Source organism: Apis mellifera, linkage group LG15 (genome assembly GCF_003254395.2).
Source record: "Apis mellifera strain DH4 linkage group LG15, Amel_HAv3.1, whole genome shotgun sequence".
In the NCBI taxonomy this organism is placed as follows: Eukaryota; Metazoa; Arthropoda; class Insecta; order Hymenoptera; family Apidae; genus Apis; species Apis mellifera.
Genome location: NC_037652.1, coordinates 1,720,207 through 1,740,068, shown reverse-complemented (window position 1 = coordinate 1,740,068; position 19,862 = coordinate 1,720,207). Strand labels below are relative to the sequence as shown.

General features: G+C 30.0%; 1 protein-coding gene across 13 annotated transcripts in view; it reads right to left on the bottom strand.

The window, feature by feature from the left end:
• Positions 1–19,862, bottom strand: part of LOC411827 (protein roadkill) — a 167,131-nt gene that overhangs the window by 6,864 nt on the left and 140,405 nt on the right. For 11 of the 13 annotated variants that reach the window (XM_026445646.1, XM_016916713.2, XM_026445644.1 and 8 more), the window contains one exon: positions 10,851–10,995. In XM_026445646.1, the coding sequence (XP_026301431.1) occupies positions 10,851–10,928 (78 nt within the window). In that variant the 5' untranslated portion in view covers positions 10,929–10,995. Of the gene's footprint in view, positions 1–2,630; positions 2,688–10,850; positions 10,996–19,244; positions 19,386–19,862 lie in introns of those variants that run through there. The other 2 variants (XM_016916717.2, XM_016916718.2) reach the window with 2 other exon arrangements.

The window sequence follows — 19,862 nt, the reverse complement described above, 5'->3', positions numbered from 1 at the left end:
TCAAAGTTCAAATATAATATGCATAAAATATGTGTAATGTATCGCTGAATTGATTCAAAATTTAATAAAATTAATCTCCTCAAACGAAATTAATATCGTAATAGATTCAAATTAGAAACAAAAATTCGATTATTCCTTAGAATAAATCTATTAATATCGATAACAAAGGAAATTTATTATATATCCAAGGATTATTACAAATGCAATGTTTCGAAAGAAAGATGAAAAAAATTTCAAAAAATTTGTATCTTACGTTACAATCGGCCTCGAAATTAGTCGAAGAGCGCGATTAAAGACGAGACAGAGATAAAGCGAAGGAGGCAAGAGGAAGAGGAAGAAGAAGAAGACACCGAGGTCGAGCCCCCATGAGTCAACGATCCCTGACGTCACGCGTGTGCACGACCTTGGCGAACGAAACCGAGCCCGGAGCCAAATCTATTTCTCTAGTCCGCCTCCTCTTCGATGCAGCCCTTATCACGATAGTACACACACACACATATATATACATATGTTATGGCCGCCAAGCCACGGCCTTTTGCCGTTATAGGCCCTTGAAACGTGGTTAGAGTTTTATGAGAGTTTTATTACGAAAACGATATTACGCAAAGAGATCCACGTCATAGGTCATTGACGAGTTGCTACGTGCAATTCGAAATCTCTAACAATATAAAAAAGTTTTCCAAGATAAAGTATCTCATATATATCTAATCGGAAGATTAAATTTAAATGATTTTTTGTTATTTCTTTCTTTCTCTGTGCATATATATATATATATATATATATATATATAGAAAATAAGAAAGAATTTAGTGGAGATAAAGTAATTGTTATCTATTATTTTTTTTGGAGATTAAATAATTTTTGTAATGATATCTTCAAAAGATAAACAGTAAGATATCCATGTAATACAGAACGTATGTAATAAAGTATATATACTTGATTAAAGTAACTATCTTTTTTTTCTTCTTTTTTTTTTATATATATGCTATAGTATCTCCTTATTAGAACCTTTCTTCTATATTTTAAAACAAGATTCTCAAAAAATCATTCATTGATTTGAAAATTTAAGATTTTTTTCTTAAATAATAGATAATTAAAATTATTGTAATTTGATACGGGATCATTTTTCTTTAAATATCGCGATAATAATATCTGTTAGCATTTGGACGAAGAAACGAGCTATTTAAGGGATGAATAATCGATTTGAATAGGCCGATTATGTCAATCTTCATTGCAAGATAATGCGGCATGAAGCATCGATTCGTTTCGGAAACTTAACGTTCCTTTCGTTAAATATTTTCGTGAGGAAAACACGATGGAACGATGGATTCGTGTGAAAGAGAAAACTATCGTTCGAAGACTTGGGGAATCAATGCACAAAGGGAAGCGTGAGAAACGTCAGCGCAACGACCCTGGGCGAAGTGAAAGTCTCTTCTCTCTCTCCTTCGTCTTTCTCTTCGATTACTTTTTTTTTCCACTGGAAACAATGCGCGATTTCTTTTAACTCTAGAAACATGAAAATTAATATCTTTAATATAAAAATATACACGAAAAATTACTACACGTATTACCTACTATGTTGCATATAAATGTTTTGTATTATTCTTGTGAAAAAACAGTTTAAAATAAACAATTCTTTTAAATCAGAATGTTAGAATTATCAACAAATTTTGTTCTATTGTAACGGGAATTTAATAATATTTTTTTCTAATTGAAAAAGTTGATAAAGATATCTTTCTATTGGATATAGTTTATTATAATTTACAAATTAGAAATTTTCTGGAAAAAGAATTGGAGGAATTCGTCATCTGATAATTTTTTTGAACAAATCTAACAATTTGAGAAGAATTTTCATCGTGAAAGGAGAAAACTCGAATAATCGTAAAGAATATCTATCCAGGGCAAAGTTGTAAAAGGTCGTGTTTCACGAGTGGCATAAAAGGAAGGAGGCATTTTCCGAGCTCGAGTAAGACGTAACTGGTTACGAGATTATACGTACAACAAGCGTGCATTGAACCTGTGGGATAGCCAACGAAGGTCACGCCGAAGTAAGGATCATCGAACCTACTGCGCATCACGTGAGTTGTTTTCAGCTGTTTGCTCGCATAGACGAGTGAAGGAATTTATCTATTCTTTAGGATTTCGATCGAAATACAAGTATAAATCTGTTAAAAATTTTATCTTCGAATAGATGCAACAATTTCGAATCGAAGAAACTATTTAAAAAAATTGTGGCAAAGTCATTAAGTTGGAAAATGATTATATAAAGTAAGTGGAAAATTTTTTTCGTTCAAGATTTTGAGTTTTGATATGATGATGATGATCAAAAGATAATCATCTTATATGAAAAATTATCTTAATATTGAATTGATTTAAAAAAAAAAATTGAACATTGTAATTAGAAAAACTAATATTAGGATTTAAGATGAATCATGGTGATTAATAAATTTATTTTAATTAAATGTAATAAGATAATTAGCAGTTAATCGATACAAAAGAAAATAAGATAATATTTTGTATCAAGATATAAAATCGATGAATTAAATCTTATTAAATGTATTCAATGCATTTGGTTTATCATATGTTAGTAGTTCAAAGAAGAAACAACTCTTTGTAGTTTGAAATCGTACTTGAACCTGATAATCCATGCAACCTTCAGGTATTGAAGACATATTTTCAAAAGATCACTCTTGCAACGCTGAGTAAATCATTTATCTTCTATTTCATTGCCACTTTTAACTTTTTATTTCAAGATAATTAATTTATGATAATGAAATTATGATTATTTCCGATTTATTTTATTTAATTTTTCAAGTATTTTTAAGTATTTTTTTTTTTTTTTTTTAAAGTAAAAACGAAAAAATTTGCTTTTTATTTTCTTTTTTCAAACACGGTTTTTTGAAAAGTCACACTAATAACTATTAAAGTAATACTTCCTTCTATAAAAGATCCGTTAGAATTTCGATCTTTCGCTTCTATTTACGATCAGTCAAAGAATTTTGTAAGCAATTGTGCAAGAAATCAATAGTTTAAAGAAGTGATATTTTGTATCGTAAAATTATTCACATACTCGAAGATAATAATCAATAATGTACAAAGATTAAGAATCCTTTATGTTTCATGCCATGTGGATAACCAATGAAACATTATGTATTATATTTATATATTTTTAAGAGAGGGAAAACTTTTCATAAGATTTTTATAACTTATCTCTATTTAAATAATAAGGAAAGATTAAAGAATAATTAATAATTAATAATTATTATCAACAATTCACTATTTCTATGCGCAATAAAATATACATAACCTATAATTCTATATATATATATATATTTATAGGTAATAAAGGTTATCTTTCTTTTCAATTAATCATTACATTATATCTTTTATAGATCGTTATATTTCTCTCTACAAATTTTTCTAACGTTGACACATTTTGAAACACAACATTTTTCAAACGCTTTTTATCTATAACTAACACAAGGAAAAAATGCACGAAATTCGATCGACGGTTACGATATAGGGAAGCAAGGTATTCGCGTATCTTGAAACGACTACTCGAATCGGGCAACATTATTTTCCGAATCTAATTCCGTATCTTCCACGTAATAGTACGCGTTGGCTATGATCCAAGCCTACCTACATGTTTGATTGATCCCCTCGACGCGAGTTCATGTGTATTCCTTTCGTTAACTGGGATCACGTGATCCGCACAGTGACCCTCTATTTGTTACGTCAGATTTGCGCCAACCGACTGCTAGTGGCGCTGCTAACGTTAAATAACGTGAAGCATTATCGATCGTTGATTGATTATTCAGATATTGACAATTTAATCGATATCGATAATATTGTTAAGATATTGTTTGATGTATTTTAACGATGGACACGATATTTCGTTAATATCCTTAACACATCGATAGATTAGATAGTTACTTTGATGAATATCGGTAAGTTACTTAATAACGTACAATTCGCATCACCAGATGTTAACCAGAAAAACATCATAAAAAAAAAAAAAAGAAAAAAGAAAAAAGAAAAAATAAAATAAAATAAAATAGGAATACCACCTATCGGTCTCTAGAATACTGTTAATCGGGCCCAGGTACTGTTAAACTAAGTAAGTGGGAGAAGAATATCGATATGATTCGTTCGTTTCCCCAGAACGAGGTAATGAGGAACCAGAAAAGGTGTACCGGTCGACGGCCCCAGCGAGTCGTTCAACCCATCGTGATCGTCCATAACAGTCTTTGAATCATACATTTCATGAACGAGATAGGTCAAAGATCAGTGATTGATTGATCATTGCTCTATAAAAAATGTTATTTTTTTTGTTATTTCTAACTTGCATATCATATGTTTTACTAACCTATATATATATATATATATATATATATATATATATATATATATACATATATATATATATATATATATATATATATGTATATATATATATATACATCTGTTTTAGCAATCTAACGAATTATTAAACACCGAGGTTAAATTAGATTTTTCTTCAAATTGAAGAAGTTATGTATATGAAGATAGAATCTTGAGAGAGGCGGTAAATCGAGTTCGTTTTGCAACGTTGTAATAATTCATCAACAGACGAGAACTTTCAGTCTATTTCGAGATAAAATAACATTTTGCAGAGGTTCTTTAGGTGGAGTACACCGTCAAGATTCACCAACCATCAGTTATATCGGTCCTCGTAAATTCGTTAAAACGTTCGAATGCCCCTCGAACGGAAACAGAAGATTTGCATTACCATCGCGATGCGCAGCGGATTTTTCTTGCTTTTTAAGCATCAGTGACTGATTGAAGCAGGTACACGGTTTTTTCATCAAGAATGAATGTTTTAATCGAGTTTCTTGAAATACAAAGGATCTATAATTTTATAAATTAATTCTAATCATCAAATATTTTAATTTCTTAGCTTGGATGGAATTGGCTATTAATATAATTGTGAGCATATAACGTAAGCAGATCATTCATCAATTTTATTTCAAATTATTTTCATTCAAAATTAATTTCCATTTCAGTTCTAAATCTCTAAATATATTTTCATAGTACATTTAGAGTGAAATGAATATCCAAGATTTTCATTATTCTAATATAATTTATAACTTGAAATTAAAAAAAAATTCTATATAATAATTAATAATTAATAATTAATTTGAAGTTCTATTCTTCATCCTAAATATTCAGAAAATTTCAATATTTATTTCTTTCATTTAAAAATCTTCAGTTCTAAATTCTTTGTTTATATTTTCACATTACTTTCTATTTTCTTCCATAATTTTGAATTTTAAATCTTTTATCATATCATCTTTTAGTTCATCTTTGAATTCTATTTTTTTTTCACTCTTTAAACTTATAAACTATAAAATTAATTTATCTTTTTTTTAGATTGGAAATATTTAAGATATTAATATTAATATCCATATTCTCTTCAAATCTTGAAAATATTCTTCTTCTACTCCAAAATTTTCCAACTTTAAACATTTCATAACTTTCACCAAGATTTCATCGCATTCTAGAAACTGATCCAACAACTTTTCCAACTTTTTACCTTCACTAAAATCTTCATCTACTTTTTATTATTCTTAATCTATAGATATTTATCACCATTTCTTTTCTAGATCCATCCACTAAATCTTCCACATTAATACATTTAAATTTTATGTTTCATTCTCTCTGTATCTTAAATTTCAAAAAGAGTTATCATTGTTTAAAAATTCTCAAATATTATAACAAATTCCACTTCTCATCATCCACTCTACGAATATTTAAATTAATATCAATTTTACCTACTCTTCATCTCTCATATTTTAAAAGATACATTTCTAAATCTTACTAATTTTCTGCATCGATCTTTCTCCTTCACCCTCTTGAATCGACATTCAATTTTCCAATACGCGAAGAAATATCCAAGAGTTGCGAGCGTCGAAGAGGATATCCAAGAGAGGGCGCAAAGAACACAGAGGCACAAAGTTCATCGTCTTAGTCGTTTCCGTATAGAAGAAAACAGCGCGATGAATCAGAAGAAGGAAGGAAGACGAAGAGAGGAGGCCCGGTCGACGCCCCCCAGGAGTCGTTCAACCCGGCGGTCGTCGACGATCGGCCTTGAATCACCCGTGCCCGTTTACGGGAGCGGCGTGCGCTGCTTCGAGCAGCAAGCAGACCAAGTCGAGGCTTCCGGTAGAGCCCTGGACACGGTGTTCGAACATGCGCGAGGCAAACCCGCGATCAAATGAAGATCGAAATCCTTGAGAATCGATCTTGTTCAAAGGGAGAAGAAACAGAAGATGAACGAAGCAGAGATAGAAATATTGATGATAGAAAAGAAGAAGAAGAAGAAGAAGGTGGTAAAGATATAGAAAAAGAAAACGATGTCTCAGAAGATATTAAAAAAAGGAGACTTCAAAGAGGAAGGTCTCGAAAAAAACCAGACGTCAAAAAAAGAAGAAAATATCGAAGAGAGAGAAAAGTATAAATAAGCAGATGAAGAAGAGCGGAGAACAACAAGGAGAAAGAAGAAAAAAAAGGAAGAAGAGCTTGGCCCTTCTCTCGATCTCTTAGTTTCATCGCGAGACGAGTTCGTGTAATGGAACACGTGCCTCGAGATAACGATGTGGAAATGAAAGGCAACGAGTGATAATGACTCTGGTGGTATGGAATTCGCGTCTGGTGAGGAGAGTTGGCGGAAAAATCGAGTCGAGAGCTCGAGTTGGGGGACTTTTGTGATATTGCGGATGGATGAATGGGTGTGGAAGAAAGTCAGGGGTTCGTTGGGGATTCCCAGATTTTTGAGAAATGAAGAGAAGAGCTGTTGGCTATACTATGTGATGGCGATGATGATCTGGTGGGACGAGATTTGATTAAGAAATTGAATAGGGTAGGCTGGATGCGTGGGTGATTTAGGTTGCTTTAATAAGGAAAGTTGATGAACTTACATTGGATACTGTGGATTATTGTTGAGCTTTTAATAAATAATTGAGGTAACAAGATTTCATTATATTATCTGATTGATTTAAATTGTTAAAAATTATTCAAAACAATTATAATATAACTAATTGTCTATCTAGAAGAGAAAAATTAAATCAAATAATAAAGTTGAAATTATAAAACTGTAAAGAAATTAGATATAATAGTGGATAATTTCATGAATGATGATTTATATATATTATATATGATAGAAAATTATCACGGTTTGTAGATCAGTTTGATGATGAAGATGAGCTGAATTCACATAAAAGAGAACAAGAATATAAACAGTTAGAACTGACAGATCTTTGCAATAATAACGTGGAAAATTGCCACAGTCTGTAGATCAAAGAAATGGCGGAAATAACAAGAAGTCTATGAAATTGCACGTACGGGATAAGAAAAATATTTTGAAAAGTCGAAGGAACTTTGAGTCGAGTAGGAAAAGTTGATTTCAACAAACGAATCTTCATACGTTTGTCTAAAGGAAATAAAAATTTAACTCTCAGGAGAAAAATTTTACTTAGTTGTAACAATGAAATTTTCTCTAGTTTTCAAAGAGTTAGTATTTCAAATTCTTAAATTAAAAATTACATTTGATGTGATGGTAATAGATATTAATCATGTAGATCACTAACTTTAATTTTTAATTCATAGAATTTCAAATTCCTATAATTTAAATTTAAATAAAGATGTACATTAAAATCATTATTAAAATTTAAAAAAAAAAATTACTATATTATTCAATTATGGAGGATTCAAATCATTTCTAATAGAATCTTAAATAATAAAATGAAACAAAAACTTTGATTAATTTTAATCCTTGCAAACTTACTAATAAAAATCTATGCAAATAAAGTATCAAAGTGTAAAATTCTTGGATTTCGCCATCTTGGATACAATTGTAAAAGTTGGAAAAGAATAACAAATCAAAATATCAATAAATATCAAGAAAAATGACTGAATAAAGTTCCAAATGAAATAATTTTAATCAAGCCACGATCGTTTTCCACCAATCCTGAGCACAATTCTCCTGCCATAATGGCCCATCGAGATCAATTTATCATCTAAGCTCGATTCTCGAAAGGAGATTCTAAGAACAGTGAGACGGACGAGCCAATTGGAAATTATGCCAGAACGCTTTCTACGCTTTTTATCGAGCTCATCGATCGGCGTGTTACGACAGATACAGCGCGCGAGCTCGCATGATTGCTGCACCAGACTCCTCGTGTCCGCTGACGAGGCGAAATCGGCGAATGCATTACGAAAGTTAACTGGAGCACGAATCGACTTTCGATTCGATGGATCCTCCCTGAAAACCGAGAGTTGCACACTCCTTCGAATATTGGAATTCCTTCGAACTTCATCTTTTGAAGGAGGAGGAGGAGGAGGAGGAGGAGGAGGAGGAGGAGGAGGAGGAGGAGGAGGAGGAGGAGGAGGAGGAGGAGGAGGAGGAGGAGGAGGAGGAGGAGGAGGAGGAGGAGGAGGAGGAGGAGGAGGAGGAGGAGGAGGAGGAGGAGGAGGAGGAGGAGGAGGAGGAGGAGGAGGAGGAGGAGGAGGAGGAGGAGGATCACAATCCCTTTGAAGGATTCAATCCTGGATAACGTCTGCATTACGTGAATAGCATTTCGAAGAGTTTCACGAGAGATTTGATTCTTCTTTTTGAAACGAAATATCGATCGAGATGTTAATTTGTAAATGAGAAGATCTTACGTGAATTGCACATATAAAATAGTTATCTCGGTGATTTTGTTTTCGTTTTTTCAGACTTTAACAAAATTGAATAAGTTCTTTTCTTCTCGTGGTTATGTAAAAATGTTTAATTAATAGGATAAAATAAGATATAATACTTTATTTTTAGATATTTATATAGTGAAAGTATCAATGAAATATTAAAAAATTATTTTGATCGCTTTGGAGACAAATATAGATTGAGAGAAATTGTTTTAGAAATATTAGATTGTCTTAAAATATTTTGAAGATTTTTATAGATATTAATATTTTTAATTGATTGTGAATCAATAACTTATTTATCTTTCTATATTTATATTTGCTAAATTGATTTGATTACAAAATTAATTAATTATTTTTAGATATGTGTGCAAGTTGTTTGTATAGTTTTATAAAAAAATATAACAAATCATAAACAATCTTGGAACGCATGTTTTGAAATGATCTTCATTCATGCTAATACTACATTTTTAATCAATTATTTCATGGTGTAAATTCTGCGAACAAAACAAATTGCGTCAATTTATCAACGACACGAGATTACACTTAAACCAGAATCGATCATCTTCGCTCACGATCACATCCTACCACAACGAAGATCCACGAGATCTTCTCAAGACACTTTCACTCAGAATTCTCCGTATGCTCTTTTAAATCACCATCAATCGAAGGAGGATTCGTTTCACACTAACTTCCATCAGTTAAATTCTTTAAAAATCTTCAAAACAATTTTCAATTCGAAAGAGACATCTATCCTGGAATAAAAGAATAAAAAAAAAATCAAAATGCAATTATATACCTCTTAATTTTTTCTGATGCTGCGATTCCTATTTTTATTACAATATTAATTATTATATAACATTTTTCCTCCCATATTATAAATCCATTGATACTTTTAAATGAACTGAACTGAAGAATGCTTCTGAAATAATGACTTTTTTCTTTAATCTTAATCCCAAATCTAAAGTACTTTCAAAATTATTTCTATTATAATCGTCGAAACGAAAAATCAAAAAAGCTATAAAAACGAATGAAAATATAATAATTTTCAAAGACTGTTCAAAAAAATTTCTTGATCAAGTTCAGATTTTAAGTAAGTAAAGTTTAAACGTCATTATAGGAAGATAACTTTTGCTCCCTTAAAGGGAAAAAAAAAAAAAAAGGAAGAGAGAAAAAGAGAATTTTATCCTCGTGTTTCGTTCTGCGAGCTTTTGAAGTGACAGATTCTCGCGGGAAAGCTGGCGAACATTTCCACGGGTGAGTTAGAGATCGCATGGAGCAGCGGGATATCTAGTCGCAGGTCATTCACATCGCGAGGGGACGAGCAGTAAAAATAGAACGAGAACGTCAGGAGTGCGTGGTCTCACGCGCGACCACGAGGATGATATCGACGAAGATGATGAAATTGACCTAGAAGAGGAGGGTTCGACACCCGAAAACCCTTTAAGAGTTCTTCACCAACTTGGAGAAGAATGTAATTTCACGAGAATGGATCAATAAGTTTGGAAATTTTTTTTTTTTCTAGGAATAAGGAAAAAAGATTTACAATATGCTGTTATATTTTTGAATGGAACGAAAAGAATATAAATTATTTCTTTTCTTTAGTTATTTAATTAAATCAATTGATTATATTATTGCATTCATTGTATCTTGTTATTTTTGAAGATTTTTTTCTTGAATTTACTTGAAATAATTTTTAAAAGATGAGATTATTAACCTTAATTTTCAAGAGATAAGCATCATCAATTGTTAAAATGTATATTATTGTTCTAATCCTAAAACTGAAGCTCACTATCATCGTTAACGACCAATTAAACTGCAATTAAATTGGCCTCAGTATGTCGATAGTTCTAACAATGCACACTGCTGCACTGACAGTCACATTTGGATCATAAGAATCGTTATTAAAAATATTATACAATGAACATTTATCATTATCCTAAAATTAATCTCGAATTTTTTAATTTTTCATAAAAGCAATTTCTTCTTTTCAATTTTATTTCCATGGTCAAATAATTTTCAAAGGATTGATGTACGTATTTTTAATTAATAGAAGGAATGTTACTTTTTACAAAATTAATTAAAAAACGCTCGAATTTGGTCCAGAGTTTTATCCAATGTTTAGTACATACCTGCGTGTAACACCAATTTTCGGCCACGGGGGTGTTCACTTCCGGTGGTGGAGGGCTTGGTACACGGCTTACTGCCATACTACTGCTGCTGTGCAAGTTTGAGCTGACCCGCGACGTTTGAGGCGCACAGTCGCTCACCGCAAGTCTGAAACACATATAAATTGTTCCTAAGTTACTTTCAGTTTGCCTGATTTGATCAAAATTATTAGAACGGTGTTTGGGATTGCACAATGGATAGAATAATTAATTAGAACAGGGCAACTTGTGGTATTTGAAATAATAACTCTTCTAATAAATTCTATTCTATCTTTTGATTGAACAATATTATCCTTTAAGGATTATTCATGGATTTTTAATTAATAACATACTACAAGTTTAATAAAATTTATTAATATTTACTCTTTATTATTAATGTAAACAAATATTGAGTAATTTTTAAATATATTTGTATAAATGTATAATCTTGCAATAGTTTGCTATATTCTAATATTGAAGTATAATCTTCTAATTAAAGAAGTCTTTGCAAAGATGATAATTTTATACAAAAATGAAATGTTACTTGTTATCTACAACCAATTTTCATGAAACCTTTGTACCATATTCTAATTTCCAATTTACAATCAATATACAAATTATAAATTATTAATGTAAACAAATATTAAGTAATTTTTAAATATATTTGTGTAAATTTATATAAGTCTACATGCATATAATCTTGCAATAGTTTGCCATATTCTAATATTAAAGTATAATATTCTAATTAAAGAAGTCTTTGCAAAGATGATAATTTTATACAAAAATGAAATGTTACTTGTTATCTACAACCAATTTTCATGAAACCTTTATACCATATTCTAATTTCCAATATACAATCAATACACAAATTAAAATAAAAATTTCAACAATTTAATCAAAAGGAAAACAATAATTTTATAAAACAATTTATTCTTTTTAAAATATTTATCATATAAATACATCTCCTAAGATTTTCCTAATTAATAAATTCTATTCTATCTTTTGATTGAACAATATTATCCTTTAATTAATAACATACTACAATCTTACTTTAAAAATTGTAAGAAAACAAGTTTAATAAAATTTATTAATATTTATTATTAATGTAAATAGTTTCCTATATTCTAATATTGAAGTATAATATTCTAATTAAAGAATATCTTTGCAAAGATGATAATCAAGTCTTATACAAAAATGAAATGTTACTTGTTATCTACAACCAATTTTCATGAAATCTTTGTACCATATTCTAATATCAATATACAAATTATAAATTATTAATGTAAACAAATATTGAGTAATTTTTAAATATATTTGTGTAAATGTGTATAAGTCTATATGTATATAATCTTGCAATAGTTTGCTATATTCTAATATTGAAGTATAATATTCTAATTAAAGAAGTCTTTGCAAAGATGTTAATCAAGTCTTATACAAAAATGAAATTACTTGTTATCTACAACCAATTTTCATGAAACCTTTTCATGAACTTACCATATTTTAATTTCCAATATACAATCAATATACAAATTATAAATTATTAATGTAAACAAATATTGAGTAATTTTTAAATATATTTGTGTAAATGTATAATCTTGCAATAGTTTGCTATATTCTAATATTGAAGTATAATATTCTAATTAAAGAAGTCTTTACAAAGATGATAATCTTATACAAAAATGAAATTATTTGTTATCTACAACCAATTTTCATGAAACAAAATCTTTATACCACATTCTAATTTCCAATATACAATCAATATATTGAAATAATATATATTGAAATATTATTGAAATATTATTGAATTATTGAATTATATTGAAATATTGAATATATATTAAATAAAAATTTCAATTCAACAACTTAATCAAAATAATTTTACAAAACAATTCTTTTTAAAATATTTATCATATAAATACATCTCCTAAGATTCTCCTAATTGTGCAAGATGGCCCAGACTGAAAAGAATTCCTTCAGTTGCTCAAACAAAGATCGAGGCACGCGTGAACAGATCGTTACGTTACACATACCACGAGGAGGGACGGTAGTCCGCTCGATGCGAGGAAAAGGGGTGACCGAGGAAGAAGGAGGGCTGAACGGCGAAAGAGGTGGACATAGGAGGAGGGGAGGGGTAGGATGAAGAAAAGAAGCATGAAAGAAGAGTATGCGGGGCACGCGATGGTGCTCACGTGCGCCAAGTACGGAACTACTCGAGCATCATCGAGTCGAGTACATTAGCCCCGCAGGTTCATCGGACCTGCTTCTCTTTCTCGATTCTCTCTAGTCAAACGGTGGCCGCTACGCGACTTCTCGTCTTAACCTTTTAACCCTTATCGGGCCGGTCAATCGATACATTAATGCGATAACCACGAAGGTGGATTGGTCAGGTTTGTTAATCGTGTCGAGCCTTAGAGTTGTCGTCTCCTCTATATGTGTGTACATCAACCTTTGGTCAAATTCTTTCGATTTTTAATTTACTTTTGAAACGAACGTATATAATTTTCTCACTTTCGAGAAAATATGATGCGTTAGTTATAGGAAAAAATATATATCGTGATGAAATGGGATAAAAGAATTATTGCTCGACAATAACAAATTTGTTTCTGAAGAGGTTAAGTCGATAAAGATAAATACGATATAATTAAATTCAAAGGAATAGGAAATTGTTATTAAATGTAGAATTATTAAATGAAAGGATTTATCAAGCAAGAATAATTACTAATATATAATTATATAACAATAAATGAAATTATCGTTTAATATAATTACTTTGGAAAATAACTAATTAAATAAAGATTTTCATTTACAGAAATTAATATTTATAAATTAAAATATTATATAAATACAATAACTATTTTCTAGTAATAATTCCAAGATCTTATTGCATTTATTGTATTAGACATTTCATGTGGCAAACATAAATCTTTAAATTGAAAATAAATTTTATAAAAAAAAAAAATGTGTATAATAATTTCTAATCACCAATCCCTCTTCGATTCTTCATTAAATTTAACTAACATAAATTCTTAAGCTACCAAAACTCATTATTATAATTGGTAATCATCGCCTACGTCTATGAAGACTTATTAGTAATAAATGTCAAGTTATTACTCTCTAAGTACTTTTCTCGATGATCATCATCTTTGTTATATTCAAACCAATAGCGTGTCGTTCGTTTTTCCATTATGTAGACTAATTTCCGCCTCTCTGTTTATGTATATAATATTGTGCAACAACGATTAATAAGTTGGAACGATACAAAACTATTTTATATTTTGTTTCTCAACAAAAATCAACAATCGAGTTACTACACTCTACAATATAAATAGCAACAATACTTTTTATGACTTTTCTCTTTTTATCCAATTACATTATCACTAACTCGATGATTATACGGTTTCTTCAAGTTCAGCCTTTAAATCACTATGATTTATCACGTTTATTATTAATTCAATTTAATACGATTTTTATTTTTTTTCAAGTTATTATTAAAAATGTTGCATCTCTTGTAAATTTTGTCAAAAAGATAATAGGATAAAAATAAGATTAATTCAATTCAATAACTGCGTATCATATATAAACAAAAAGATTGAGAATTATAGAAAAAAGAACGATTTAATTTTATATATATATAGATTATTCAATTAGTTGTATATAATTATTTTTACTATTTACTTACGAACGTTTCGTTTTACGTTTTAGAATATTCAATTTTCGATACCCTTCGAAACTGCTAGAGACCATCGAATAAAAGTGTTGGTGAATGATTGTGGCACCGGATGGGTTAATATCAGTATTTATCCCCTTCCAAAGGACATCGTTTCCGCTTACGGATGCCGTTTGCGTTACATTAAGAGACGTATGGAGGTGAACTACATACGGTTAAATTGTTGTTCAACATACGGACGCACCCGTTGCAACGGAGAAAAAGTGTTTCAACCGCGTATATGGTTAACCGCGATACTAATAAAAAAAAGAAAAAACTATAGCGATAAGCAATTCTCGAAACCGCCGAGTTCCTTTGGAAAATTGATATGATTTTACACTTTTGGGTAAATATGTTTATATGGGAAGTGTGGTTATTGAAGAAGATTATGAAATATTGTATTCGTAGATTTTTCTAATTTTTAGCTTCTAAAATTTTGAAATTTTATGATGTGAATTTTCAAAATGTTAAACTCCAGAAGATGAGTTTTATTATATAATATTTTGTAAATTATTGAACAAATTATATGAGATCGATAATTAATATATGGTGTTTTGAACATTTGAAATACGGAAGCAAAACTTTATTGCTTTGATTTTGACGGTTTCATAAGATATGTTTCCGAATGATATACATATATAATATTAACTGGTTGGCAAACGAAAAACAGTCTTGTTTTCCCCCTTTCACTTTCCCGCACACGCTCTTTGTGAGCAGCAAAAGTAGACAGGAGCAGATAAGAGAAATCTCACGATTATGGCGCTTTTACTTCGCTTTAAACGCACAAAATAAAAGAAAAACCGAAAATTTTTACCAACTATAGTGAAAGACAATTCGAGAAAGTATCTTACGTTTCTCTCTGCATTTAGAAGTGGTTTCAGTCACGAGAAGACTGTTTTTCTATTTTTTTTTTTTCATTAACTTAATTTACACACTACGTGTAATTAGAAATTAATAAAATTTTCTATTTTAAAACTATATTACGAGAGAACAATAAAGAGGAGTGATCGTTTAAATTTATATCGTATAAAAAAAATTCAAATATTCGAAAGTTTAAAAACTTAAGAATTAATTTATTTAAAATATTTTGTAAACAAAAATAAAACATAAGATGCTTAAATTAATTAATCTGTTCACGAACACACAAAGTTAATCAGGGAGATTATAAAAAACGATCATAAAAACTTCTATAAAAAGTCATAAAATTCTACAAAATGCATGGAGTGATAAAGCGGAGAGATAATAAATCACTAGCTAATATACCGGGGATTAAAATTTGCGAGAATTTACAACAGGTCGCATAACAATCATAAATCGTGTTGTTTCCGATTTTATATTATTATATTCTTTTCGAGCTTGTTTCAAACAATATGCTTTTTTTTATGTCTACATAAATCCCATCAAATTTATTTTTCATCGGAATGAAATATCCAAAAGGAGAAAATTAAAAAAAATTTTCGAAAAAATATATTATACCAACAAATATTAAAGCATATAATTACACATAAAAGTGTCACTAAATTGTTAAAATAATGTCGCAAAAAATCCATTTTATATTTCTTTATATTAACGTGACGGAAAAGGAACAATCGCAAAATAACCTAAAAATGAAGGACAAAAGAAATAAACTCCATAACAGATATATATATAAAGATACGGAAAAAAATTCGTTTTAAGATACGTGAAAACAAGAACAGAAAAAAAAAAAGAGAGAAAAATTGAACATAATGTCGCGTAAATCTCGTTTAAAAAGGCAAGTGTGATACATTCATTCGTTAAACCTCTTATCCGTCGACATGTTAACTGGCGCCTTTTGCACGACGTCCCTTCTCTTCTCCGTTGTTACTCGGTCTAACTTTCACTTCCACGTTTTACTCCCACGTTGCTTTTGCGCTAGATACAGTCAGAGGCATCGAGCGAAAGGAGAAGAGGCCTATTCGGGACGTTGGTGTTTCGAGCGACATTTTGCCAAGAGAAAGATAAACGGTTTTATCGTGATTCCACGTTCGAAGCCAGGTGAACGTAGGGAACGCGTGGATATTGGTGGAAGGGAACGTGACCGAGTTCATGCGCATGCTCAGAAACTGATTTTGTGGGAAACTGTAGATTGCATCCGAGCAATATTCACGGATCATTTTTTCGCACATGCGCGATGCGAGTATAATTAATGGAAGAAGTATAACAAGATCGAAATTTATGGAAATTTGATTATTTTAACGTGAATTGACAAATTTAAGAAGACGAATGTCAATGATTTTGATTTCAAGTTTTTTTTTTCAATTTGTGCATAAAGATCGCTTTAAATTTTTAAGTGAAAGCATTCACTTTATAATGTCAAAGAATATATTGCAATACATTGACAAGTGAATTATTATTATTATTATACACGAATAAAATATAGAATGAAGCAATCACGTATCTGGTCCATTTAATAGACCCAATTACAAGCGTTTGGTGTCGAAACCGTGATTTTGTCAATCGGGCCATCCGATTTCGAATCTGTTGAATGGTAAAGGCGTGGGCCAAGAGAGCCAAAGGGAAAGTAGAACAGCTCTGACGAGCTCACTGGTGAAAACGAGGAAGTTAGGTGAAAACCTTCTATGTTAAATAGAAAGAATGCAATTATAACAAAGTGTATACAAATTATTTTTAAATCAATTTTTTCGTATCAATAGATTATCAAAGATAAGTAAAGAATTATTTTTAAGAATAAAAATACTTGATATTTGTGATTAAAAGTAGGTTGATCTTTATTTCAATTCATTTGTGAAGAAGTGAAAGCGTATATAGAGATTTTGTAATCTCTTGAATTGGAATACGTTTTATATTACTGGAACTGTTATTATTTTAAATAACATTAAAAATAATTAATTAAAGGAAGAAAAAAATTAAGAATAAGATAAATAATAATAAGATAAAAAATTTATTTTCTTAAGTCAATGTAAGTATTGTATTATTCATAATTTTTATTCAAAAATTTAATTAATCGTCTCTCTTTTGTTACCTAAAATTAAACAAACTTATTTAATTAGTTATGAATATATTGTTAAGAAATCCACTCATCTGCATAACAAAATATCTGCATTTAATCATATTGAAATATACTCTGTTTATATAGAATATCAAAAATCAACAATTAATTTTGTATATTCATAACAATAAATAACATATAAATAAATCATGAATTAATATCTAACTTTATGGAATCAAATAATTTTTAAAATTTTTAAAACTTTTCATGTCACAAAGACAAAATTAAATTATTTTTAATGTTATAAAAATTTTTACTTAATAAATTATTGTCGACTTTCGATAGTAAAATAAAAAATAATCAATGAGAATATTTTTGCACACTTTAAAAATTTGTGATAATTTCTAAGACGATTGATTATTGAAAGCCTACGCTTTTATCAAGAGAAATGAGGACGATGGAAGATGCGAAATCCGAAATCACCAACAGAAATCGGAAATTGGATGAAGTCGCTATTGCCGGAAAAGTTATAGAAATTTCCGACTACATTGTCGATGTCCACGTTGTGAAATGAGAAAAACGGAATAACATTGTGAATCTGCTTCAAGAAATTGTATAAATAAAATACAATTGAAACTTTACTCAATCTTTTTTAAGAATACTCGAAATTTTTCATTAATGTTTAATTTTTTCTAGAATATATAGTTTGATCTTATTGTATAAATACATTTTAGTTTTATATTATATTATATTATTAATCGTTCAGTTTACTATTTTACAGTTTATTATTTTTTTTATTATTACAATTTGTTATTATTTCAATCTCTGTAAATTTTAATCTTTACTTTTATTTTTAATCTTCGTTAACCACTTCGAAAAATTTATAACCTCAATTTCTATAAAATTAAATAAAAAAGAAAAATTTAAAAAAAAATTAAATATATATTTAAATGTAAATGTAATATGTAATTGTGTTTTAATATACTGTAATAGAAAAATTTAATAAATAAAAATATTTCAAACAAAAAATAATATTTAAATAGAAAGTATTTAAAACTCGTAAAACGATTGAAAGTTTTTTTCACTGATATTCAGGAGCGGATAAGAGGATTTCGCGAGTGGATCCGAGCCAAGAGAAGTTTCAGACTCCTCTTCATGCGACGTGACCAATTTAATCTCAAACTTTCGGGTACTATCTTCGTGCGTGCAGATTCGCCATACTCATGGATCGAGGAATTAATCTAGAGTTTTCTCGTTAAATAATTTCACGCTGAAAAACGATCTTGAAATTAACGATGGAACAAGGAAAAGTCACGTTTCACAGCGAATAATCAACAAGATGAAATATAACGAAGAAGTAATCGTGAATAAAAATTTAGGAAAATTTTACAAGGCAAGTTTCTGTTTGTAATAATAAAATTGATTTGAAGAATCATTATTATCATTATACATATTTGTCATTAGATAATTCGTAAAAAAATTCAAACTCCAAAATTATAAATTAAAGAAGATTATAAATTCAAAGCTGATTGATGTACATAATTATACAACTCTTGTTTTTAAATTAATTATTCATCACACTAAATTAAAAAAAATTCGTTACAATAATGCTCGAATAATAAAACTTTGAAAAATATATGTGGTAAGATTGATAAATTGCTACGAAATAGAACGTGTATTTGTCTTGCAAATGTTACTTTACCTAACGTATAGCGCATGAAAGATTCAAGGTTCTCCCGAATGGTCCGTGAGGCGATTTAGATTAATCTAAAAGCTTGTTCCAGACCGAAAGCTAACCTGTGAGCCGCTATAATTCGTCCGTTCGTCGAAGCAACATGAGACAGATGCTAACCGGTCGATTTTCGCAGCACAGTCAGTATAGATGAGTGTGTGGAAGAGGGGCGAAGTCAAGGCTGATGCCTGGCGCAAGCTGACTGTGATAAGACAAAGGCTAACTTTCTTCAAGGGCGCGACGACGACGGCTTGGTCGTGCGTGCGCGAGCGTTTCGCACGCGCCAGCTTGTCGCTGCTACATTGGGATAGCGTGCGCAGAAAACGTGGTGAAAGAAGACGCAATGACACACGATCGCGCGAACACACGATAAACTTTGTATGTATACAAACGCATAATCGTGTATAGAGTGCATCTAGAGAGGGAAGAGGAGAAACAGTTCGTCCGTGAGTCGAGTCGTATCGTTCTATTCACGCGCAGTGCTCATGTCGAATGATAAAATTCGATAAAACGTATGTAGTGGGGTTATGCCTTTGAATACGTTAATACCGAGACTGTAATGGACACGTGTCGCACGACGAAACGAAT